Raw genomic sequence first — 27333 nt, 5'->3', positions numbered from 1 at the left:
TGTGAAGTATAATAACTGCAAATAACATAGTATAGAATATGGGAAGAAATCTTAACCAGAAGATTAGTCGCACGCTCAAGTCACAGTTGTTGAAAATTTGTGAATACCTTGTGAAATACGAAAGAAAATTCTAGAAACACATACAAGATTTCATTCATCATAGAATGCTTTAAGCCGAGTTTGGAACACAGCTTGCAGTAAAAATGATAACAACAATGCCAAAATATGGTCATGTTGTATTGCACAATGCGACAAGACAAAATAGATAACTATCCTGCTACTTCCAATCACAAAATAAATGTTTTACTGAGCTGAGAAGTTTGACGTTTCACCATAGGCACAGGTATAGAAGGAAATCTAGAGAAAATAATTTTTCTATTGGTCTGTGTTTGTTCTAAAGAAGCTCGGTGGCAACGGCCTACGATTGGTTGATCCATTCTCTGACCTGTAGGTGGCAGCAGATATGACAGGAAAGAAAAGAAGAGACTAACATTGTTCTAAAATGAAATTTGATTGCAAAGATCATATAGAAACAGTGGCAGTCTGTTTTTAAAAATTGAAAACATTAAGCAATCCATATAGCATCTGAAAGGTTAACATTGAGTGAGACCCTTCAACAAATTGCAAAATATTAGGTTACCATTATCTTCTGGCCATTGATTAGTGCTATTTTCCATTTTAACTGCAGAACGTGGCTGTGGTTGGGTATTTCACTTTTAAAGCCAATAAGACATTTACTAAATTCACAAACATGCAATGTCAAAAAAAAACTTCATTGAGTCAGAACAGAAATATCACGCATGAGTGTACAATTCCAGAATTACTCTCACTACTTGTCTGCGGGTTGTGTCACTAGATGTCACAAACAAAAGTCGTTCCAAAACTTATTCTCCCATGTTAATTAAATCATGTATTTCAGAACTATAATGCCAGTGCACATTAAACTATGTCTAACCAATATATTTGTGACAGGCCTTCATCATTAAACTTTCAAACACTTTAATCATAAACTATTTAAAATATATTTAGTTAACATGGTGGTCAGGCACAGAAATATAGTCACACAAGACTGCGGAGATTTTTGAAACAAAAGAACAGGCATTTGCAAACCAAATAAATAAAATCTAAACCAAATATGGAACACAGTTTTAAACATGCAGCAAAAAAAGTTTCAACCGGTTTCTTGATACTACTCATTACAGAGATTAAAACCTGAAGAAATTATCCCTCTGTACCAAATCAAAGCTTTACTTAACCAATTCTCCCCAGTTTCAGATCTGTGAACTTCTTCTTACGTGAATACTCACAAAACGGAGCTTAAACTTACTCCACATTTAACAACCTTCAGATTTTCTAAGCAAAGCAAACTAGATTGAATGTTTCAGAGACTAAATTTTCTATTGATTTGGTGCTCACCCTGAACTGTCCTAGGTTTCTTTCTAGGAAAGCAAGTACATTTGTTTCTGACCCCAGTCAGATTTCCTCCGAACTCAATAGCTAATGTCTTTTCCCCAGGGTAGGGGAGTCCAAAACTAGTTTTAAACACAGGTTTAAAGTGAGAAGGGAAGGATTTAAAAGAGACCGAAGTGACAACGTTTTCACACAGAGGGTGGTGCATGTATGGAATGAGTTGTCAGAGGTGGTGGTGGAGGCTGGTACAATTAAAACATTTCAAAGGCATCTGATAGGTACATGAATAGGAAGGATTGAGGAATATGGGTCAAATGCTAAAAAATGGGGCTAGATTAATTTAGGATATCTGGTCGGCATGGATGAGTTGGACCAACGAGTCTGTTTCCATACTGTACAGCTCTATGATTCTATGCTGCAAAAATTTTCAATCTCTGGATTGTTCTAAACTCAAATCAATTCTGTATTATTCTGAATTAGAAACAAGCTAATTGCCTTCAATGGTTACTCTACCTGTTGTAATCCATCATGGTATAAACATCTTACTTCATAAACACTCCAGAGATTTGCAATCACCTGCTCTCTGGCAATATACTTGATGAAGTCACTGTTTCAGAAGGAAGTTGACCTTATTTATTTTTTGTTTTTAAATTTCACATAAGTAACCACAATAATAACCAATCTATATGCCACTATTGTGAAATCCATGCTCTAAAAATGATTAGATTTCCAACCTCATTCCCAAAAACAGTTCTGAAGAACCTCACTGCGCTCGAAACTAACTCTGTTTCTCTCTCCATAGATGCTGCCATACCCATTGTTTGTTTCTAAAAATCTACATATGCTTATATCTTTCACCACAGAAGGAAGAGATTTAAGCGAAGAGAAAAACATGTGGATCAGACTTAGTTTTTGTGTTCTGACTCTTCTGAAAACAAACAAAAAGCACTTGCCTGTTGTTTCTAGAGACACTGACAATTTCAAAGTGCTTATACTAGTTTCTGTTTAAGATTTTCAACATTTGTAGTTTTTTGCTGATTATTTAAAATATGCAAAATGTGGACAGCAACTCTGGTTAACAAGGTACATTTGGAACAACCAAAAACATAGGTGGCATGAACAAAGACCTAACCCAAGTGGACACAAGTAACATTCCCTCTAAGGTATACAACCTCAAAGTGCCTACACAGGCCTCTTTAACTCACCATCCCCGACAGATTTTCTAAAACTTCAAGGGTTGGACACTTAACAAATTGCCTACCTACCCAAAAAATATTTGCGGGAACATTGGAGACGCAAAAAAATTCATCTTACAAGAGCTAGACTGACTCAGTAATCATTTACCTGGCATGGGTCACCTCTAGAAAGATCGAGCATGTGAAATAGGAATCCAAGTTCACAGCCCAAGCAAAATTCCTTCTGACACAGATGATTCTGAACATGGCAGCGGATGGGCTCCAGCAGATACAGCACCTGTAACAGATGAAGAGTGACAGACGAAAAGAAAATGCACATATCAACATATTGAAATTTGAGGTAAATCATGAAAATATCACAGAGATCTATCTTAAAATTGTAAATCACGCAGCATGACGGATGCGGTTTCCAAAAAATGGAAGAATTTCCATATCAGGTATTTACAGTTTCATTCGGTACTCCCAAATTAGATACAGAGAAAAGTGCCCCTACCCTGTCCAAACAGTGTGCCCTATCCCCACAAGTATGGCAGAATTTTTCTTCTTTTTTAACCTTTAGAAATCAGACTGACAAACTAATCTAAAGTTTTTTTTTAAATGGGATATTTTGATTTTGTTGGTCTGGACCCAAGGCCAGAAGAAATTGGACTGAGATGGCCAAAATCATTTCACTTAGATCCCTCACAAGTTGGCCAAGAAGTTAAATAGTAAACCACATGGTGTCATCTACTCCTAGAATTGATCAATAATTTAGTCTCTGGCTTGCCTGTCTACTAAACAACCATCTACCAGGATGTATCTTGGTGTGATTCTAGTTAAGTAACCTGATTTCCCACTTTCTTCCTGCATGTGCGGCAACATCTAGACTTTGTTTACTCCCTAATCACTTTCAGCTCCCCATCGAGAATTGGGAAATAGTAGTGGAGTAGGAAATCATGGGCACAAAACCAGATCTGTCCTTTTTAACTTGGTACACTTGTGCCATAGAACCAGGCCATCAATTCACAGTAAACAAATGGCGTTTGAAATAATTTTTAAAGATGCATTCAGTATCTAATGTAATAAAGACATGATAGAGTGTAGTTTCCTTTGCTAATTCCAATCTCAAGCTGTTTAGTAATTTAATCAACAATTTTCCTCCATGTCCATGAGGAAATATTTGGGTTCCACTGCAAACATTTCTTCCTTCTTGCAAATTATGCAGCTACGAGAAAGTCGGTGTTGGGACAAATCCATATTTTACTAATACATATACACAGTAAGGTGAAAGCACAACTGCACTAGACATAACATTCATTTAGAGTCAAAAAGTATGGTGCTAGAAAAGCACAGCAGATCAGGCAGCATCCAAAGAGGAGGGTTGAATGCCCAAAACGTCGACTCTCCTGCTCCTCGAATGCTGCCTGACCTGCTGTGCTTTGCCAGCGCCACACATTTTGACTCTGATCTGCAGTCCTCACTTTCTCCATAACATTCATTTACACCAGCAAAGAATTAAGCACTCTGTCCAAAGATACAAAACTTTAAGACAAGTAACTTAACTTCAAAAAAAAACTAAAGTTAGCAGTAACGACAGTTTGAATTCAAATATTCCCCATTCTGCACATTAAGCAAGACGAGTTATCACTTGCATGATCACACATGTACATAACATTCTTAAAATCATATTTCTTGAATTAGACAAAAAGAATATCAACATATGGTACAACAGGATGATAGGATGCAAGATCAGTTCCTTACTTGCTAAAATCAAGGGTTTGATTTATAGCTCAGTTGATTGAATGGCTGGATTGTGATGTAGAGTGACACCACCAGCATGATTTTAATTCCTGAGGTTACCATGAAGGATTCTCCTTCTCAACCTCTCCCCTCACCTGATGTGTGGTGGTCCTTAGGTTAAATCACCATTAGTGATCTGTCTCGAATAAGACAGCAGCCCTACTGTCTGGTAAGACCAAGACAATTTTTACAGTTTTACCTTGATTTATATTTGCTAATTTTGTAGATTTCAATTAACTTAAAACCAGAAGGTGATAAAAGAAAAGTGTGGAGAATGATAAGGTAATGAGAGATTGGAAGAGTGTCCCTGACCTGAATCATACAGTTGCAGTAAGCATTGGGAATGTGTGGCTCCAAACCTGCAAACAGCGTCTTGTTGTAGTGTTTGAAATCAAAGTCTTCTAAACCAAGTTTTGAGTATTTTATAGTAACCTAAACAGAAACATGTACAATTAATCAAACTGCTGAACGATTTAGGCAGAGATCAAATATTTCACATAATTCACCATTAAACTGATACTTAAAACAGAAAAAAAAACAAGCAATTGCACATTTTTGGTGTAAAAGATGTCGACCCAAAGGCTTGGTACAAATTTCAAGGTTAGCAAAAGGTCTAAAGTTCTAGTTTAACTTGAGGATACAACCAACACCTCCAGAAATACTCGCTCCCTTACAAAACTCAAAATTCAGGGCAATCTCTCTCAATGACCCATACCCTCTCCTGTGAGCTTCCGTTCAAGAAGATTTTAAGACTATACAATCTTCTTGCTCCAGGGCAGAAAGCATACAAAACAATATAATCAAATACGAGCTGAAAATGTGTTGCTGGAAAAGCGCAGCAGGTCAGGCAGCATCCAAGGAGCAGGAGAATCGACGCTTCGGGCATGAGCCCTTCTTCAGGAATAAGGAAAGTGTGTCCAGCAGGCTAAGATAAAAAGGTAGGGAGGAGGGACTTGGGGGAGGGGCGTTGGAAATGCGATAGGTGGAAGGAGGTTAAGGTGAGGGTGATAGGCCGGAGTGGGGTGGGGGCGGAGAGGTCAGGAAGAAGATTGCAGGTTAGGAAGGTGGTGCTGAGTTTGAGGGTGGGACTGAGACAAGGTGGGGGGAGAGGAAATGAGGAAACTGGAGAAATCTGAGTTCATCCCTTGTGGTCCTATCCCCCTTAGTCCAAGAACTCCCCACCTACGTTCGGGACACCACCCACGTCCTCCACCTCCTCCATGATTTTCGCTTCCCCGGTCCCCAACACCTTATCTTCACCATGGACACCTCCATCCCCCATCATGAAGGACTCAAAGCCCTCTGCTTCTTCCTTTCCCGCCATACCAACCAGTACCCTTCCACTGACACCCTCTTTCAACGGACTGAACTGGTCCTCATTCTGAACAACTTCTCTTTCCAATCCTCCCACTTCCTCCAAACCAAAGGAGTAGCCACGGCACCCGCATGGGCCCCAGCTATGCCTGCCTCTTCTTGGGTTATGTGGAACAGTCCATCTTCTGCAGCTACACTGGCACCACCCCCCACCTTTTCCTCCCCTACATTGATGACTGTATCGGCGCTGCCTCATGCTCCCACGAGGAGGTTGAACAGTTCATCCACTTTACCAACACCTTCCATCCCGACCTCAAATTTACCTGGACCGTCTCGGACTCCTCCCGCCCCTTCCTAGACCTCTCCATTTCTATCTCGGGCGACCGAATCAACACGGACATTTACTATAAACTGACCGACTCCCACAGCTACCTAGACTACACCTCCTCCCACCCTGTCCCCTGTAGAAACACCATCCCATATTCCCAATTCCTCCGTCTCAGCCGCATCTGCTCCCAGGAGGACCAGTTCCAATACCAAACAACCCAGATGGCCTCCTTCTTTCAAGATCACAATTTCCAACAGACGTGGTCGACGATGCTCTCCACCGCATCTCCTCCACTTCCCGTTCCTCCGCCCTTGAGCCCCGCCCCTCCAATCGCCACCAGGACAGAACCCCACTGGTCCTCACCTACCACCCCACCAACCTCCATATGCATCGTATCATCCTCAGTCATTTCCGCCACTTCCAAACGGAACCCACCACTAGGGAAATATTTCCCTCCCCTCCCCTATCAGCGTTCCAAAAAGTCCACTCCTTCCGTGACTCCCTCGTCAGGTCCACACCCCCCACCAACCCAACCTCCACTCCTGGCACCTTCCCCTGCAACCGCAAGAAATGCAAAACTTGCACCCACACCTCCCCCCTTACTTCCCTCCAAGGCCCCAAGGGATCCTTCCATATCTGCCACAAATTCACCTGCACCTCCACACACATCATTTACTGCATCCGCTGCACCCGATGTGGCCTCCTCTATATTGGGGAGACAGGCCGCCTACTTGCGGAACGTTTCAGAGAACACCTCTGGAACACCCGGACCAACCAATCCAACCACCCCATGGCTCAACACTTCAACTCCCCCTCCCACTCCACCAAGGACATGCAGGTCCTTGGACTCCTCCATCGCCAGACCATAGCAACACGATGGCTGGAGGAAGAGCGCCTCATCTTCCGCCTAGGAACTCTCCAACCACAAGGGGTGAACTCAGATTTCTCCAGTTTCCTCATTTCCCCTCCCCCCATCTTGTCTCAGTCCCAACCCTCGAACTCAGCACCACCTTCCTAACCTGCAATCTTCTTCCTGACCTCTCCGCCCCCACCCCCACTCCGGCCTATCACCCTCACCTTATCACCCTCACCTTAACCTCCTTCCACCTATCGCATTTCCAACGCCCCTTCCCCAAGTCCCTCCTCCCTACCTTTTATCTTAGCCTGCTGGACACACTTTCCTCATTCCTGAAGAAGGGCTCATGCCCGAAAATTCGATTCTCCTGCTCCTTGGATGCTGCCTGACCTGCTGTGCTTTTCCAGCAACACATTTTCAGCTCTGATCTCCAGCATCTGTAGTCCTCACTTTCTCCTAATATCATCAAATAGGCAAAAATATCATAATGATGTTAAAAGGCAAGGGCAAATGGCCACAGATTTGTCAAGTAGCAGACTGAACAGCAAACGTACTCAAGAGGCAGCTAGATATAGCACTTGGAGTGAATGGGATCAAAGGTTATGGGGAGAAAGCAGGATTCAGCTACTGGACAATCAACCGTAATTGCGATGAATGGCAGAGCAGGCTCGAAGGGCCAAATTGCCTTCTTCTATCTTCTATATTTCTATGTTGCTATGAAAGAAGCCAAGTAAATTAAGACCAGAGCTGTTCTGCTATTTTGCACTGGGAAGGCACATTTCAGTTTCTGTCTCCCTGGTGGTGGTGGTGTAGGAGTGAATGAGCACATTTCAGAAGGATGGAGTTTGGTACAACAGTAAATATGAATTTCAGATTAAAAAATCCAAATAAATAGATTGACAATTTAAATAAGTAACAAATAAAATTACTACTACAAAGTGCAACGCAGTAGAGTCATGCAGCAGCCTGTAATAAGTGGTGTGCCAAAGGGATCAATGCCAGGGCCACAATTATTTACAATATATGTGAACAACTTGAATAATGGAAGTAAATGTACTATCACTAAGTTTGTGGATGACACAAAAATGGGTGGGAAGGCAAGTGGGGCATAGAGCATTTCCAGAGGGATACAGACACATTAATTGAATGGGGAAAAACCGGACAGATGGAATATAGGAAATTAATGCATGGTAAGTATGGAACATGGGAAAATGTGAGGTAATGCACTTTAGCAGGAGCTGAATATTAGATTAGATTAGATTCCCTACAGTGTGGAAACAGGCCCTTCAGCCCAACCAGTCCACACCGACCCTCTGAAGAGTAACCCACCCAGACCCATTTCCCTCTGACTAATGCACCTAACACTATGGGCAATTTAGCATGGCCAATTCACCTGACCTGCACATCTTTGGACTGTGGGAGAAAACCCAAGCAGACACTGGGAGAAGGTGCAAACTCCACACAGTCACCTCAGGCTGAAATTGAATCTGGGACCCTGGTGCTGTGAGGCAGCATTGCTAGCCACCGTCCCACATGTCGCTGAAATACAGAGATACACAGAAAGACTAAAGAAAGCTGCAGCAGAAAGGAAACTAAAAGCTTTAGTGCGTAAGTAACAAAAAGCAAGCATACAAGTTCAGAAGGTAAAGGGAAGACAAACAAAATGCTGGCTTTAATCAGAGGGAATGGAGTATAAAAATAGGATGGTCTTGCTATCTGTGGTTAACTAAAAAAAGTCAAAGACAGCATCAACCATAAAAAGACATAATTGTCCAAAGATAGGTGGCAGGTCAGGAGACTGGACAGACTTTAAAAACAGCAACTTACAAAAACACAAATAAAGGAAGGAAAAATTAGAGTATAAAAGAAAAGCAGATATGTAGAGTGTCTTCAAATATTTGATAAAGAAACGAATTAACAAAAGAAGTGCAGGTCCTATAGAAAATGAGTCTGTAGAATAGAAATGGATATTTTTAAGTCACTGGAGGGGATACGAGTTGCATTCCACAAATAGCTACATATCAGGATTTCAAACTGAGGAAGGAACTCAAGAATATTACAATTACCAGACAAGTAGTATTGAGTAAGTTGTCAGAATGGCAAGTCCCATGGCCCTGATAAATTTTATCCAAGATTCTTAAAAGAAGTCATCAGTGAGATAGTTAATGAGTTGATTTTAATTTTCCAAACCTCGTTAAATTCAGGGAAGGTTCTTTTAGATTGGAAAATAGGTAGTCTAACTCCTTTATTCAAAGAAGGACGACAGAAAACAGGAAACAAAAGGCCAATTAATTTAACATCTGTCACAGAGAACATATTAAAAGCTATTATTCGGGATGTTATAACAGGGCACTTGAATAATTTCAAGGCAGAGCCACCATTCAACATTACAGTGCAGTACATGCCCTTCAGTCCTCGACATTGTGCCGACCTGTGGAACCAATGTGAAACCTATTTATCCTACACTATTCCATTTTCATCCATATGCTTATCCAATGACCATTTAAATGCCCTTAACGTTGGCAAGTCTACTACTTTCGCAGGCAGTGCATTCCACACCCCTACTACTCTGAGTAAAGAAACTCTCTCATTCATCTGTCCTATATCTATCACACCTCAATTTAAAGCTGTATCCCTTCGTACTAGCCATCACCATCTGAGGAAGAAGGCTCTCACCGTCCACTCTATCTAATCCTCTGATTGTCTGTCTCAATTAAGTCACTTCTCAATCTTCTTCTCTAACAAAAACAGCCTCAAGTCCCTCAGTTTTTCCTCATAAAACCTTCCCTCCATACCAGGCAACATCCTGGGAAAGCTCTTCTGCACCATTTCCAAAGCTTCCACACCCTTCCTATAATGCAGTGATCAGAACTGTACACAATACTCCAAGTGCAGCCGCACTAGAGGTTTGTACAGCTACAGCATGACCTCACTGCTCCGAAACTCAATTCCTCTACCAATAAAAGGTAACACACCATGTTTCTTCTTAACAACACTATCAACCTAGGTGGCAACTTTCAGGGATCTATGCACATGGACACCGAGATCTCTCTGCTCATCCACACTACCAAGACTCGTACCATTAACCCAGTACTCTTTATTCCTGTTGCTCCTTCCAAAGTGAATCATCTCACACTTTCCCACATTAAACTCCATTTGCCAACTCTCAGCCCAGCTCTGCAGCTTATCTATGTCCCTCTGTAACCTGCAACATCGTTCTGCACGGTCCACAATTCCGACTTTAGTGCCATCCACAAATTTACTAACCCATTCTTCTATGCCCTCATCTAGGTCATTTATAAAAATGACCAACAGCAGTGGGCGCAAAACAGATCCTTGTGGTACACTATTAGTAACTGAACTCCAGGATGAACATTTTCCATCAATCATCACCCTCTGTCTTCTTAAATCAGCCTCAATCCCATGCCTCCGTAATTTATGCAATAGCCTATCATGGAGCACCTTATCAAATGCTTTACTGAAATCCATATCCAGCACATCAACTGCTTTACCCTCATCCACCTGTTTGGTCACCATCTCAAAGAACTCTAAGGTTTGTGAGGCGCAGCCTACCCTTCACAAAACCATGTTAACTATCCCTAATCAAATTATCCCTTTTGAGATGATTATAAATCCTGTCTCTTATAACCTTTTCCAACACTTTACTCACAACCAAAGAAAGGCTCACTGGTCTATAATTACCAGGGTTGCCTCTACTCCCTTCCATGAACAAGGGAACAACATTTGCTATCCTCCAGTCTTTTGGCCCTATTCATGTAGACAATGACGACAAAAAGATCAAAGCCAAAGGCTCTGCAAACTCCTCCCTGGCTTCTCAAAGAATCCTTGGATAAATCCCATCCAGCCCAGGGGACTTATCTATTTTCACACTTTCCAGAATTGCGAATGTCAATCGCACCTAGTCTAGTAGCCTGTATCTCATTATTCTCCTCAAAAGCATTGTATTTTTCCAGTGTGAAAACTGATGAAAAATATTCATTTAGCGCTTCCCCTAACTCCTTGGACTCCATGCACAACTTCCCACTACTATCCTCAATTGGCCCTAAATCTTTCTTTAGTCATTCTTTTATTCCTGATGTACCTATAGAATGTTTTAGGGTTTTCCTTGATCCTACCTGCCAAAGATTTCTCACGTCCCCTCCCAGCTCTTCTTAGCTCTCTCTTTAGGTCTTTCCTGGCTAATTTGTAACTCTCAAGCACCCTAACTGAGCCTTCACATCTCACCCTAACATAAGCCTTCTTCTTCCTCTTGACAAGACATTAAACTTCTTTAGTAAACCACAGCTCCCTTGCTTGACCACTTCCTCCCTGCCTGACAGGTATGTACTTATCAAGCAGTAGCTATTTCTTGAATAAGCTCATTTCAATTGTGCTCATCCCCCACAGTTTCCTTCCCCATCCTATGCATCCTAAATCTCACCTAATCGCATCATAATTGCCTTTCTCCCTTGCCCTGCAGTACATACCTATCCCTTTCCATCACTAAAGTAAATGTAACTGAATTGTGGTGACTATCACCAAAGTGCTTACTTACCACCAAATCTAACACCTGGCCTGGTTCATCATCCAGTACCAAATCTAATGGGGCCTCGCCCCTTGTTGGCTTATCTATGTCAGGAAATCATTTTGCACACATTGGACAAAAACAGACCCATCTAAAGTACTTGAACTATAGTATTTCCAGTCAATATATGCAAAGTTAAAGTCCCCCATAACAACTACCCTGTTACTCTCGCTCCTATCCAGAATTATCTTTGCCATCCTTTCCTCTACATCTCTGGACCTATAGAAAACTCCCCCAAACAGGGTGACCTCTCCTTTCCTGTTTCTAACCTCAGCCCGTACTACCTCAATAGACGAGTCCTCAAATGTCCTTTCTGCCATCATAATACTGTCCTTGACGAACAATGCCACACCTCCCCCTCTTTTACCATCTTCTCTGTTCTTACTGAAACATCTAATTCCCAGAACCTGCAACAACCATTCCTGTCCCTGCTCTATCCATGTCTCTGAACTGGCCATAACGTCGAAGTCCCAGGTACCAACTCATGCTGCAAGTTCACCCACCTTATTCCAGATGGTCCTGGTGTTGAAGTAGACACACTTCAAACCACCTTCCCGCTTGCCAGTAAAAACATGCAAGAGAAATCATGCTTAACTAATTTATTGGAGCTCTTTGAAGTAGTAACTTCTGCTGTAGATAGAGAGGAACAAGTGGATGCATTGTGTTTAGATTTCCAGGAGGCATTTGATAATGTGACACATCAAAGGTTAGTGGTGAAAATAAAAACTCAATGTTGGGGCTGACATACTATCCTGGATAGAAGGTTGGCTGGTTAACAGGAAGCAGAAAGAAAAAATAACTGGGTCTTTTTCAGGCTAGCAGGATGTTATGAATGATGTGCCACAGGGATTGGTACTGGGGTGTCAACTCTTTACAATTTACATAAATTATTTGGATGAAGGGACTGAAGGTATAGTAGCTAAATTTGGTTATAACACAAGGTTAAGCAGAAATGTGAGCTGTGAAGAGGATATAAAAAGCCTACCAACGGATATAGACAGGTTAAGTGAGTGGGTAAAGATCTAGCAAATGCAGTACAATGAGGGAAAGTGTGAACTTGTTTGTTTTGGCAGAAAGACTTTAAAAAACTACCTAAATGGTGAAAGGTCACAAAGCTTTGAGATGCAGAGATCTGGATATCCAAGTGTATGAATCACAAACAGTTCGTACTGTACGTGGGTACAACAAGTAATCAGGAAAGGTAATAGAATAGAGGGACCGAATGTCAGAGTAGGGAGGTTATACTTTAATTATCCAGGGCATTAGTGAGACCGCATCTGGAGCAGTGTACAATACTAGTTACTGTACTTACAGAAGGATGCTAATTCATTGGAAACAGTTCCAAGAAGGTTTATTGGACTAATACTTGGAATAAGTGGATTGCCTTATCAGGAAAGGTTCAGCAGGTTTGGCCTTGGCCTTATCCTCTGGAGTTTAGAAGAGTCAGAGTTGGCTTAATCGAAACATGCAAGAGTCTGAGGAGATTTGACTGGGTGATGCAGAAAGAATGTTTCCTCTTGTTGGAGATTTAGAACTAGGGGTCTTGTCTAAAAATAAGTGGGTCATTCATTTCAAGCAGAAATTGAAACATTTTTTTCCCCTCACACAGGGATGTCTCTTTAAAAATCCCTTCCTCAAAAAAAATAGGATTTAAGCATCCATTGTCTTAAGGCAGAATTAGATCCTTCAACAAAAACTTATCTGATCTGAGTTTCACCTCAACTTTGCATTCCTGCATATTCCCAGTAATCTTTCATCCCCTTGGTAGTCAATGACTTATCTAAATTCAAACAAAGAACTGTATTTGCTGAAGGTCTGAAACAAAAACAGAAATCCTGGGAGAAGCTCAGCTGGTCTGGCAGTATCTGGGGACAGAAAGCTCAGTTAGCGTTTCAAGTCCTGCGACCCTTCTTCAGAATCTTCTTGCTCTCTTCAAATGCTGCCAGACCTGCTGAATTTCTCCAGGAATTTCTGTTTTTCTTTCAGATCTCCAGCAAACGCAGTCCTTTGTTTTATTTTAGATAAATCAATGACTACCAAGGGGATGAAAGATTACTGGGAATATGCAGGAATGCAGAGTTGAGGTGAAACTCAGATCAGCCACGATCTTATTGACTGGTGGAGCAGATTTGAAGGGCCAAGTGGCCTACTTTTGTTACTACTTTGTATGTTCGTAAGACCTAGTCAGACCATACCCAGAATACTATGAAGAGTTTTAGCCCCCTTATCTAAGGAAATATACACTAGCATTGGAGGTAGTTCAGAGAACATTCATTTGCTTGATCCTGGGTATGGATGGATTTTCTGAGGCAAGGCTGACGAGGTTGGGCCTGTATTCATAGGAGTTTAGAAGAATCAGAGATGACCTTATTGAAACATACAAGATTTTTAGATGGCTTCACAGGTGGATGTTGAGAGGGTGCTTCCACTTATGAAGAATCTAGGACCAGAGGGCATAATCTCAGAGTCAGGGGCTGGTCATTTAAGATAGAAATGACCAACCCCTTCTTCTCTCTGCAGGCAATGAATCTGTGGACCTCTTTATCACACAAGGCTTAGGCGTTGGGTCATTACGAATATTCAAGGCTCAGACAGATTTTTAATCAGCAAGGGAATGAAGAGCAATGCTGGTAGGTGTAGGGAATGCTGGATGACTAGAGAAAATAAGACTCTGGTCAAGAAAAGGGAAGACGCATATGGCAGGTATAGACAACTGGAATTGAGTGAATCCTTCAAGTAGGAGTATATTCAAGAGTGAAATCAGGAGGGCAAAAACAGGACATGAGAAAGCGTTGGCAAAGAGGGTTAAGGAAAATCCCAAGGAGATTCTACTAATACATTAAGGACGAAAGAGTAACTTGGGAGAGAATTGGCCCCTTAAAGCAATAAGGCTGTCTATGTATGGAACTGCAGGAGGTAGGTGAGATACTAAACTAGTATTGCACATCAGTATTTACTGTGGAGAAGGATGTAGAAGCTAGAGAACTTGGATAAATAAATAGTGATACTGTACCCGAAAGTGTCTATATTACAGAGGTGCCAGACGTCTTAAAACACATCAAGGCAGATAATCCCTGGGACCTGATCAGGGGAATCCGAGAACTTTGTAGGAAGCTAAAGACGAGTATGCTGGGTCCCTTGCTAAGATAGTTGCGTCATTGATAGCCACGGGGGAGGTGCCAGAAGAGTGGAGGGTGACTACTGTGGTGCAATTATTTAAAGAAAGGTGGTAAGGAAAAGCCAGGGAACTTATACTATACTCATTGAGTATAGACCAGTGAGTCTGACATCAGTGGTGGTAAGTTGTTGGAGGGAATTCTGAGGGACAGGATTTAGATGCATTTGGAAAGGCAAGGACTGATTAGGAAAAGTCAACATGGCTGTGTGTGGGGGAAATCGTGTCTCTTTAATTTAATTAAGTTTTTTTTGAGTGACAAAGATGATCGAGGACAGAGTGGTAGACATGGAACTTAAGACGTTCAACGAGGTTCTGCTTTAGGCTGGTTAGATCAAATGGTATCAGATGAGCTAACTAATTGGTTACAAAATTGGCTTGAAAGAAGGAGACAAAGGGTGGTAGAAGGTCATTTTTTGGACTGGAGGGTGGTGACCAGTGGTGTGCCACAAGAATCAGTGCTGGGTCCACTGCTTTTTTGTCATTTATATAAATGATTCAGATGTGAACATAGGAATGGTTAGTAAGTTTGCATATGACACCAAAACCAGTAGTGTAGTGGACAGTGAAGGTGGTTATCTCAGAGTACAATGGGATCAGATGGGCCAATGGGCTGATGAATGGCAGATGGAATTTAAATTAGATAAATGGGAGATGTTTCATTTTAAGGTAAATCAAGGCAGGATCCTGGGCAGTGTTGCCAAAGAGACCTTGGGTGCAGGTTCATAGTTCCTTGAAGTCGCAGGTAGACAGGATAGCGAAGGCGGCATTTGGTACACTTGCCATTATTGGTCAGTGCATTGAGTATAAGAGTTGAAAGGTCATGTTCTGTAGAGCCGCAACATTAGTTAGGCTACTTTTGGAATACCACATTCAATCCTAGTCTCCCTGCTATAGGAAGAATATTATTAAACTTGAAAGGGTTCAGAAAAGATTTACAAGGATGTTGTCAGAGTTGGATGGTTTGAGCTATAGGGAGAGGCTGAATAGACTGGAGCTATTTTCCCTGGAGCATTGGATGACCTTATAGATATTTATAAAATCATGAGGGGTGCGGAGAGGGTGAATAGCCCAGGGTAAGGGAGTCCAAAACTAGAGGGCATAGGTTTAAGGTGAGAGGGGAAAAGTTTAAAAGGGACCTGAAGGGCAACATTTTCACACAGAAGGTGGTGAGTGTATGGAATGAACTGCCACAGAAAGTGTGGAGACGGGTACAATGACAACATTTAAAAGGCATCTGGATGGGTATATATATTAATAGGAAAGGTTTAGAGGGATATGGACCAGATGTTGGCAAATGGGACTAGATTAATTTAGGATATCCGGTCAGCATGGGATTGTTGGACTAAAGGATCTGTTTCCATGCTGCACAACTTGATGACTCTGATGCCCCTAAATTTAGCATCAGTTCATATCAGTAGGACCATTGTGAATAAAAATTAATTAACCTTTTAAAAACATGCCATTTGATATCTTTAGTTGAAGAGTATGGCGCTGGAAAAGCACAGCCAGTCAGGCAGCATCCAATGACCAGCAGAATCGATGTTTCAAGCGTAAGCTCTTCATCAGGAATGAGCTCATTCTTGATGAAGGGCTTATGCCTGTAACGTCAATGTTCCTGTTCCTCAGACGCTGCCTAACCGACTATGCTTTTCCAGCACCATACTCTTCAACTCGTCTCCAGCATCTGCAGTCCTCACTTTCTGCTATTCAATTTCTTTAGTTTACGTTCACACTTTGACATTAATATAGCAATAAATATCAATACAGTATGGATTTTTTTAACATTGTTGGAAAGAGAGCCATGTTGCCAAGGCTCTTCACCTTTCATTCATCAAGACAAACACAAGAAAGAAAAATTTTTTTTTAAAATCACCATAACTTGTACTATGGGAGAGTAGATGCTGATTGGTTGGCACGTCATGGCTAAGCATGCATAATTTTTTTTCCACTCTTTGGATGTTGCGGTCAGTACAAAAAGACATTCTGCATATCTCACAAATGAACAATTTTGTGTACGAATTCCACGGCTAGTGAAATGCCAGATATGTAGGCTACAGCCCCAGCAATCGTCTAATCAAATCGAAAGCATGCCCCTTTGGCTCTATGTAACAGGCAGAGAACAGACTGTACTCTACCAGGCCACACTGGCAAAATCCAAAAGAAATTCCTCAATCGGGCAACATTTGCTGAACAATCCAAATGTATTCTGATAGCTGCATTCACAATCAATTTAAGATAATCAGTTGAGTTCATAATGTGGCTCATTTACACTTGCTAGAGGCAAAACACACAGCAAACACTCTACAAACAAAAGGTGTATGGTTAAGCCTTGCACCTTGATTTGAATCACCTAAGAGCTTGGGAAGCCTACAGCTCCTGGTTCCTTTTTCCATGGCAATGACTCATCCAATTAGAATCGATTTGGCAGCCAATCAGCACCATTTCCTCCTTTCATGTGAGTTGAAATTGTCTGAAATTTGGCATTCTTGTGCATGTCCTGATGACTGCAAGTTGAAAAGTTTTAATAATGTGTCTCTCTAATCAGCAATATTCAAGTACTATACTACCAAGCGACCGTTATTATGATCTTTGAGTCAGACCTTTCGGTATTTCTTTGGCACCATGTACAGATGAGGCTCTTCCTCCCTTCCAATAGGAGACTCGGGGATTTGATTGTAGCTGTCAAACTCTGCATCCATCTCCTTCAATTTATATGGAACCTACAAACAGGTTCAACAAACCTACTTCAACAAATAATAAGTCATTCTAAAAAGCAGTGAACGCCACTAATGGTCTAATGAGTAACAGTGATCCAGTGTACAACCGAAGCTGGACCATATGGAACAGAATAGATCAACTCCAGCAGCAACTCCTGGCTGAGCTGAGTTAGCCAAGCTCAGCTTGGACAGCTCTAACGAGAAGCACGACAATTAATATCTACCAAGAAAAGGAAGGATAAAAATTAAAATTAGGTTTAATAATGCAACGACCTCTGCCACAAAGTATACTTGTGCAGAACCAGGCATAGCCGTTATGCTTCTGTGGTCAAATAACTTTCCAACCTTCACTGTAAAGCTGCATCCATGAAGACTGGCCACTTGGGAGCAGTATCAGTGGGTTGCTGGTTCCCACAGAACCACAAAATTTGAGCTTTCGGAAAATTCACAAAAAGGGCTAAAATTTTAAGTGCTACCTCTAATTTTCAACACCAAGCAGAGTTCTGGATTTTGTTTGCAAATTTAAAAGCTGCACTTTTTTCAACAGCAAACATTGGTTTTGTTTGTACCAATTAGGATGTGCCATAAGCTTTGCACTTGATTCCCTTTGTGGCAAACTGGTCTATTTCATTCAAATGCACCAGCAAATGTTTAGGAATTCAAAACAAGTTGAATTGGACTTTCCCCAGTTTCTGCTAGAAGGTTACAAGAGGTTATAGAATGGTATGTCATGAAATGTATAGTGGCATTCAAACTCAGTATTTGCAGAGTTCCCATCTCAGCCTGACCAGAGGTTTGTGGCTTCCTTGCAGGGAAATTCATAGATTGCTGCCTTTGTTCATCTGTCACAACTTGTAACTCCATAATATCTTTGGCTAGAAGTCAGTGATCAGGTGGTCTGCCCATCAATACAGCTTCTGAACAAAATGGAAAAGACCCAGAAAAGGAGGGAAAGCATAATTTATTAGGGCAATACTTCTCATACTGTTTTCCAGCATGACCCCAGATGCCAGCGAAAAACAAATCAGCAACAAAGCAGCACATTAACATTCAGTATATAATTAAAATTTGTGTCTTATAAATTAACATAAAAGATGTAATGTGTTTTTTTTTAAAATGTATTTTATTTAAAAAATTATCTTCTCAAGTCCAATGACAACACACAGAGTAATTAGTCTTTTTTACCCCCACAACACACATCACAGGAAGACGACATTTCCCCCATACATATACAAGCTGTAATCTTTTCAATCATTCACCACTCCCTGCATGGTCACCAGCTAACATTCCCCAAGCCTTCCCAATTCCTCACTACACCTGCATGTTAGTCTTCAGTGAATAATTGACAAGAACACCCAAGTCCCTCTGTATAGCTACATTTGCTAACCTCTCACCACTCAAGAAAAGGTTTACCTTTTCTTTGTACCAAAGTGGATAACCTCTTAAGCTATGTTCCTGTCAAATCAGTAAGCCTGTCCAATCCTCCAAACACATTCCTCACAGCACATGTCCCTACATGGCTGTGTATACTCTGCAAATTTGGAAATATTACATTTGGTCCTCACATTCAAATCAATGAAAAGAATTGTGAACATCTGGGGCCCAAGCACTGATCCTTGCATTACCCTACTAGTCAATCCTCCAATGTGAAAACAGTCTGTTTATTGCTACTGTTTTCTGTTTGTTAGCCAATCCTTAATCAGTGTCAGTACATTAGCTTCTGTAGCATATGCTTTAATTTTGTTAATCAACCTCCTATTGGGGACTTTATCAAAAGACTTCTGAAAATCCTAGTATGGTAAACTCCATGATATCAAGCACAAGCAGATAACAGAATACCGGATAATGGAGACTTTGCTCTATACTACATCCATCAACTCCCCTTTATCAATTTCGTTAGTAACAGCCTCATAAAACTCAAAATTTATCAAACACTATTGTCCATTCAGAATCCACATTGCCCAATCAGATCATGATACCCAAGTGTCCACTTAACATGTCGTTTATGATGGAGTACAGCTTTTCCCTACTACCGACGGGTCAATAGTTTCCTGTTTTATCCCTTGATCCTTTCTTAAATAGTGGGTGACATTTGCAAGCTTTCAGTGTGCAGGAATCATTACAGAATCTCTGGAATTCTTTTCTGAAAGTTATCAATGCATTAATTATCTCTAAAACCACTTCCTTCAACACTCTGATCAGGTCACAGGAACATAAATTTCTGCCCCATTAATTTCTCCAGGACTACCTTCTTAACAATATGAATTTCCATTTAACTCCTCATTCTCCCATTTGACTCTGCAGTCCCGAGGAACCGTCACCATCATTTCTTTCTAAAATAGAATACTGACTGACAAACAATATTCTCAGGGACACCTGCACAACCTACCTGGTTTTTTTTAAGACTGTCTGTTAATCACCCATTCCTTTTCTGCCTGTACACTTCTAATCTACAGTGCAAACACGCCCCTACACATGCAATCCATGTGCTCCTCTGAGTGACTTCAACTGCTGCTCAAGTTCCGAAAGCCAGAACTCAAGTTTATGTAGCTGGTAACATTTTCCGAAGATGTATTGTCTGAAACATAAGTTCTGTCCATGATGTCACACGTACTGCCGGGTATGTACCCTGCTTGTCCCCATGGACTTACCATCCCCTAACTCTGAAAACTGTTACCCTTAGATTACCCTTAGCCCTTTTGCTCATTTGCAAGTGGATCATGACTCACAGAGCTGTCTGTCCAGAGTCTGTTGTCCATCATCACCACTGCTACCTCAGACGAGGGAAAGCATGCATCCCCAAACACTATTTCAGTGACCTCATGGTGGGGGGGGGGGGGGGGTCATGACCCACCATTTAGGACAACCACCCGATGAAGGAGCAGTGCTCTGAAAGCTAGTGCTTCCAAATAAACCTGATGGACTACAACTGGTGTTGCGCGATTTTTAACTTTGTACACCCCAGTCCAACACCAGCACCTCCAAATTATTTATTTGAAGTTGTTTTCTCGATGAAAATGGCAATTTTTTAAAAAAGTTTTTTGAAAAAACTTAGAACTGTTTCAATTGTTTAAAACAAAACATGTTAAATGGTGAAGAACGTGACATCACATTTTGCTACATTCCTGTACATTAATAGTGTGCTCCATAGTATGAAAAAACATCAGTGCCACACATGGTACCCCTCTTCAGTAACCATTCTTCTGGTGTAGACCTAAACAGTGAATAACAGCAGATTGTTTCAATCACAAAGGGCATCATAACCAAGCCCAATATTGTTTCCTGGTCTCCACACATTTCAGTGGCAACTGCTGGATAGCAAACAAGCATGGGAACCATCTATGGTCTTCCCCTCTTGAGGCCAACTACAAAGTTTTCATTGCGATTCCAGCTACCTCAGAAAAGACCAGGAAATAAATCAAGTATTTTTTTTGTATGAATATGGCTAATTGGGGTAGGGTGGATAGGGAACATTCAATTGGAAGGGAGCTTAAAAGTCAAAGAGGCGCAGGGCAGTGAAGAGGTGAATAATAAATCCAAGTGAAACGGGAAGGGGTAGAAAATACAGGCAGAAGAATGCAGCAGAAATTAGAACCAGAATAAGTAACAATGGTAAAATTAGAAAGCTTAAGATTCTTTATGCAAATGTATGCAGTAATTGTAACAAGATAAATGAGTTGACGGCACAAACAGAAATAAATGAATGATTTGACAGCTTTAAAGAAGTGATTGCAGGGTGACTAAAACTGGGAACTCAATATTCAAGGATTTTGACTTTCCAAAAGAATAGGAAAAAAAGGAAAAGCAGGTGGGATAGGGTTGTTAATAAAGAAAGTGTGTGGCAAGCAGTGATACAGATGCAATGGATTGTGATGTGGAACCAGTTTGGACAGAAATAACAAATGGCAAAGGAAAGACGTCACAGGTGGCAATCGTCTATAGGCCCCTGAAGAGCTGCTTTACTCTTGGACAAAGTATAAATTGAGAAATGATGGAGATGAACAAGAAGAGCACTACAATTATCATGAGTAATTTTAATCTCCATATTGACTGAACAAATCAGGTGGGCAAGAGTAACATGGAAGAGGAACTTCTAAAGTGCATCTAAGCTTCTTTTTTAGGGCAGTGCATTGCACAACCTACCCAGGCACAGGCTATTTTGGATCTACTGATGTATAATGAGATCATTAAAGATGCTCTACAGGGTAGCAATCCCACATGGTAGAATTTTCCACTCAGTTTGAGGGACAGTATTTGGGTCTCAAACCAGTGTCCTCAACTTAAATAAGGACCATTAGAGAGGTATTAAGAAAGTGTTGTCTAAATCAGACCAGGAAAATAGACTAACAGGAAAGTAGTGGATTCGCAATGGCAGACATTTATATAGGTATTTCATAACACTCAGCAAAAATTTATTCCAGTCAAAAAGAAAGATTTGATGAGAAGGATGAACAACTTGTGATTAACAAAAGCCGGTCAAAGAGAATATCCAATCAAAATTAAAGCAAGTAAAGCAGCAAAAACTAGTGGTAGACCAGAGGATTTGGAATGCTTTCGAAACCAGTGGCAGATGACTAAAACTAATAAAGTGGGAGAAAACTGATTCTACAAGAAAATTGGCATGAAATATAAAAACAAACAGCAAGAGTTTCTACAGGTATAAAGAAAGAAAGTAGCTAAAATAAATGTGGAACCCTTGGAGGATGCAACTGGGGAATTAATAACAAAGATGGGAAAGGGCAGATAATTCAAACCAATAAATTGCACTTGACTGCCTGCATCCTTGAAGTTAAGTGGCTGCAGAGATAGTGGAAGCATTCGTTCAAATCTTCCAGAAATCACTGGATTCTGGGAGAGTTCCAGCAGATTGTAAAACTGCTAATGTGATTCCCCTGTTCAAAAAGGGAGGGAAATAGAAAAGGAGGAAATTATGGGTTAACATCTATTGTTGGGAAAATACTAGAATTCATTAAGAAATAGCAGGACATATAGAAAAGCTCAACAAAATCTAAAAGAGTCAACATGATTAAAGCAAAATAATGCTTGACAAATTTGCTAGAATTATTTGAGGAAATGAGAAGCAAAGTTGAAAGGGGGGGGATCCAGTAGATGGGATTACTGGGTCTTTTTCAGGTAGGAAATAAGTAATTAGTGAAGTGCCACACAGATCAGTCCTTGGGCATCTATTTGCTATCTACATTAATAACAGTGTGCAATGTATCCAAATTTAATGATCATAGAATCCCTACAGAGCAGCTAGAGGTCATCCCAGCCTATCAGGTCTGCACTGACCATCCAAAGAGCATCCCACCCACGATGCAGAGGCCTTAGAGGGGGCGCAAAGGTGGTTTACCAAGATGTTGTCTGGATTGGAGTCTATTAGCTAGAAAGAGAGATTGGACAAGATTTGGATTGTTTTCAACAGAGCATCATTAAGGAGCAACCTGATAGAAATATATAAAATTATGAGAGGCATGGTTGGGATGAACAGTCTTTTTCTCAGGGTAGAAATGTCAACTACGTGGGGGCATAGGTTTGAGGTGAGAGGGGAAAAGCTTAAAAGGTCATGTGCAAGGAAAGTTTATCTTTAAGAGAGTGGTGGGTGCTTGGAACACGCTGCCAGGAAAGTTGGTTGAAGCAGATACAATAGCAACATTTAAGAGACTTTTAAACAGACACACGAACAGAGAATGAACAGATGGAATTAATTTAGAATGGCATTATGGTTGGCACACTCGTGGTGAGCCGAAGGGCCTGTTCCTGTGCTGTACTGTACTGTTCTAAGTTTCCACTAGTGAGGCAATCTCAAACAAGTTAACAGTTACAGAATAACAGTATGTTTATTTAAAGCTGATTTGCAAAGTAATTTCTTCTCCTAGAGGGTAGTGAGAATGTGGACTTGTCTACCCCAAAAGAGTTGTGGAGGCTAGATCACTGAAATAATTTACAGGAGGTCGATACATTTTTAAAATATTGGGGAGATGAGGGCTATGAGGAGCTGGCATGGAGGAGTTGAGGTCTAGGCAGATCAGCCAAGAGCTTATAGAATGGCGCGGCAGGCGTGAGGGGCCAAAAGACCTACTCCTGTTCCTGTTTCTCATGTTCATTTCACTAACATCGCCTTTACTGAGTGGATCATCAGGGAAGCTGATTAATATTCTTCCCAAAAAGTAGATTTATTTTTTAAATAAAATAAGTTCATCTAGCAACATCTTTCCAAATAAAGGTACTAAACAATAATAACTTCCAGCATGATGTGTGTTCCATCCTATACCAAAACATTTATTCATTTAAGGTCACAAGTAAACGCAGCATTTAATTACAGGTACAGATTTGTTTTTACCTGGTTTCTCAGTTTTGTTTTGGGATTCGGCGCATATCCAATAAACCCAACTTTCTTCATAGTACGCAGTATCTCAAGATCGACAGGTGGAGCTCGTCTGAAACAAAATAATCACAAGGGTAATTAATCTAAAACAGACTAAAGGGTCATTGTTAGTTACTGGAGAATTGCAAGACCTCCAAAAGTGAACTATGTCTCTCAAAGAAGATTGAGTACATTGGGACATTGTGTAATACCAGACTATTAATATATTTCTGCTTGCTTTATTCTTCTTTCCAGAAATAATATAATCATAAATTGTATATCTACTGTACTGTAGCAATTTCATGTCACAAAGAATATGCAAATAGTTTAGACTTCCCCTATCATTATGCTCATCCAAATGTAAAACATGAACAAGTAACCAGGAAATAATAGGAGTCAAATAAGAAGATCTGATACAGCATTGGCCACACGGTAAGATTTAAGTGTTGTAAATGGGAAATCCAGGTCTTGTGTGTAACTTTATAATAGCATTCGCATAAACCATAGTAAGACTGCATTATCAGAACCAAATCAATTCTAAGATACTTCATTCCCTCACACTATTCCAACATTTGGGTATCAAATTTAAGAAGAGATTGAACATATAATCGAGTGGCCCTGCACGTTTGGGTACAAACAAGTTTTTCCACTGTGACAGACTACAGCTTCATCCACAATTCTGCAGCTGTGTTTCTGATCTAACAGGTCAAGGAGAGGTGAGGGTAATGTTATCAACTTTTCTTAATCACAAGCAGGGAATTCACAAAAATGTACTCTCATATTTCCTAATTATGGGTTACATAACAATGGAGACTAGGAGTAAATTAGTGCCAGGCTGTTCTTTAAGAATAAGGCATATGGTTGAAAATAGGAGAAAGTGAGGACTGCAGATGCTGGAGATCAGAGTTGAGAGTGTGGGGTGCTGGAAAAGCACAGCAGATCGGGCAGCATCCAAGGAACAGCAGAATCGACATTTTGGGCATAAGCTTCCCGATTCCTGATGAAGGGCTTATGCCCGAAACGTCAATCCTCCTGCTCCTCGGATGCTGCCTGACCTGCTGTGCTTTTCCAGCACCACACTCTTGACATATGGTTGAAAATACCCAAAAAGAAATGGTAAGCACAATTAGAATAAGAAATCAATGTATGCTGTTCAACATTACCTCAATTCATGATCTATCAGGTAATATCAGTGACTAACACTTAGAGGGACAGCAAAGAATTTAGTGCATGTTGTTGGTTAAGAAAGTCATGCAAGTCAGTCAATTTGAGAATTACTCATTATATGTGACGGTCTCTGATCTTACTATCTAAATTGAGGAGACTGGTATCGCCTGTAAATAGACAAAACACGAGAAATAGAAGCAAATGTAGGAGAGAGGAGTCAAATGATTAGCATCAAATCGCACTAGTGGCATCCACTTAGAGAAATAAAGAATATTATCAATGAAAGGAATGGGACTTTAGTTGGGAGTTATTAACATGAGGGATTGCTGAGAAGTTAACATAAGGGAAGTGAGCATCCAAAGTTAAATGTGTTGGAAAAATAGCAATACATTGAATGTACTTTTGCTGTTAAAAACATCTAATCGGTTTGAGAAAACTTGCATTCGTGTGCTTCAGTGCGCATTTTACAAGTGTCCAGCGATAAACTTTCAGTTACCTGGGTGTAACACTACAGTTTGCTGTTGGCCAGTCAGACAATAGAGATTCAGTAATAAGAGGGACAGGAATGAGCGATAAAGGCAAAAGATCATCGTTCCAATCTAGATGTGGTAGAGTATCTACCATACATGGCATTGGAAACTCAGTCTCACGAGAATAGGCATTAAACGTAGCATCTGGTGAGTCTGCCCAAAGATGTACACATCCTCCAGAGTCTCCAAACACCAAAGCTTGCTTGCTAGAAGATACATCAAATGTCATGACTAATTGTCCTACAGTGTTAATGTGGAAAATATCTGCTGGGCTTGCAAGGCCTGTTGGTTCACAAAACTGGCATTGCCCTGCAAAAGAACAAATGGAGAACAAAGATAACTAGAACAAACTGGCTTGAACAAGATCTTATGCCAGACATACTAGGTTTCTGGCTGTTTTAAGTCCACACTCCATATACTACATAACTCACTAATAGTTTCTACAACAGTGGCATTTGCCAGAAGTGGTTTGTGTTAGGACACAGTCAGCTTTAGGATTAAAGAGGAAATCTGAAAATTCCAGAGAGCACATTGCAAGACATTCACCATATCAAATCTAAACAGTAGTGCTCTAGTCTACCATAAATATCAAGTACGTTGAAGCCTTTAATATATTCCCAATGATTTTCTAGGTTACAGCACAAACAACTTCAAATGTTAACATTTCACCCTTTCAGCCATTTGTGATTTTTGCTGCTGGTTTATTGTGGTTATCTTTCTTTTAACATTGCCACATCATCGCTATTATCAATCTGAATTTCATCAAGTGCCTGAATTTTATTTTAAATTAACCCCACACAGAGCGAGACGAGCAGAAACAAATTTTTACTAAAAATAGAATTCAACAGAAAAACATAGCACTGGCTAAATGAAAATAAAACATGTAGTAAACATTAAAAACTGTTTGGAGTGAGGCTTCAGTCATTTATGGCTGTGTTTAATTATTTGCAGTAACTGAAGTAATAGTTTGAAATAACATGTAAAAACTCTGGCATGAATCCACCATGCATGCAAATTTATGTCATACTTTTTTTGAAGCAAATAATGAATTCCTTTCCTGCTGATTTCTTCATTTTGGGGAAAAACTGGGGAAGTACAAGGTTTGCAAACCAAAACAAATTTTCCCTAACAATTAACCTCGAGCTGATCCTGCAGCAGTAGATTAATGTCCAGGACCTTACATGGCATAATATTCTTGTCATTTTGGGACAGCATATTGTCCAACACACCACAAGCGTCATCATATCCGTTAATAAAGTTTATAGACATAAACGCTCTGTAAAATCTCTGGCCTTTTGAGTAGTACCTGATTGAGAGATGATGGCCAGTCTTGATGTGTATGTAGGAATAAATCTCAGGAAGAGAGGATCCACGTGAACCTGCAATGGGCTGATTGCCCGCATCATACGGAGATCATACACCATCAAGAATCTGTCACATGACAAGCCATTCATTCGATTTGAAAAGCCACATGTTACCAATAGGTTTCCATGTACATCAAAATCAGAGAGGCTTCCAGAGTAAGCATCAAATTCATGCTCCATTTTAAAACTTCTCAAATCTCGGAGGGATACCTAAAAGACAAGGATAATTACAACGTACGAAAAGCAAGTTGCATGGTTTACCTCAATGATTCATCGAATAAACCCGCTGCCACCATGGTACTATCATAATCTAGGAAAATTCCATGTTCAATTCTTGCCACAGAGCAGGAGGGATACTCCAAATTAGTCTCACCATTTGTGGGTTGCCAGGGGGAAAGGTGAGAGTGGGGAAATAATGTACCTAGGGCACTCTAACCACTATCCAATAATCTCTACTCGAAGTATGCACATATTGTTGAAACTGGAACACAGAATTAGACTCAGCTGTAATGCTTCCTTCCCATCAATCTGCTAACACTCAG

General features: G+C 40.6%; 1 protein-coding gene across 8 annotated transcripts in view; it reads right to left on the bottom strand.

Moving 5' to 3' along the window:
• The window catches only part of pan2 (poly(A) specific ribonuclease subunit PAN2), a 139263-nt gene that overhangs the window by 94989 nt on the left and 16941 nt on the right, over positions 1 to 27333 (bottom strand). For all 8 annotated transcript variants that reach the window (XM_072567187.1, XM_072567180.1, XM_072567182.1 and 5 more), the window contains exons 6-11: positions 26734 to 27001; positions 25394 to 25736; positions 23707 to 23803; positions 17247 to 17366; positions 4698 to 4817; positions 2755 to 2883 (exon numbers count right to left, since the gene is read on the bottom strand). In XM_072567187.1, the coding sequence (XP_072423288.1) occupies positions 2755 to 2883; positions 4698 to 4817; positions 17247 to 17366; positions 23707 to 23803; positions 25394 to 25736; positions 26734 to 27001 (1077 nt within the window). The remainder of the gene's footprint in view (positions 1 to 2754; positions 2884 to 4697; positions 4818 to 17246; positions 17367 to 23706; positions 23804 to 25393; positions 25737 to 26733; positions 27002 to 27333) is intronic.

The sequence above is a fragment of the Chiloscyllium punctatum genome, chromosome X (genome assembly GCF_047496795.1).
Source record: "Chiloscyllium punctatum isolate Juve2018m chromosome X, sChiPun1.3, whole genome shotgun sequence".
In the NCBI taxonomy this organism is placed as follows: domain Eukaryota; kingdom Metazoa; phylum Chordata; class Chondrichthyes; order Orectolobiformes; family Hemiscylliidae; genus Chiloscyllium; species Chiloscyllium punctatum.
The sequence above is the reverse complement of the archived record's forward strand: the minus strand, read 5'-3'. Positions and strand labels throughout refer to the sequence as shown.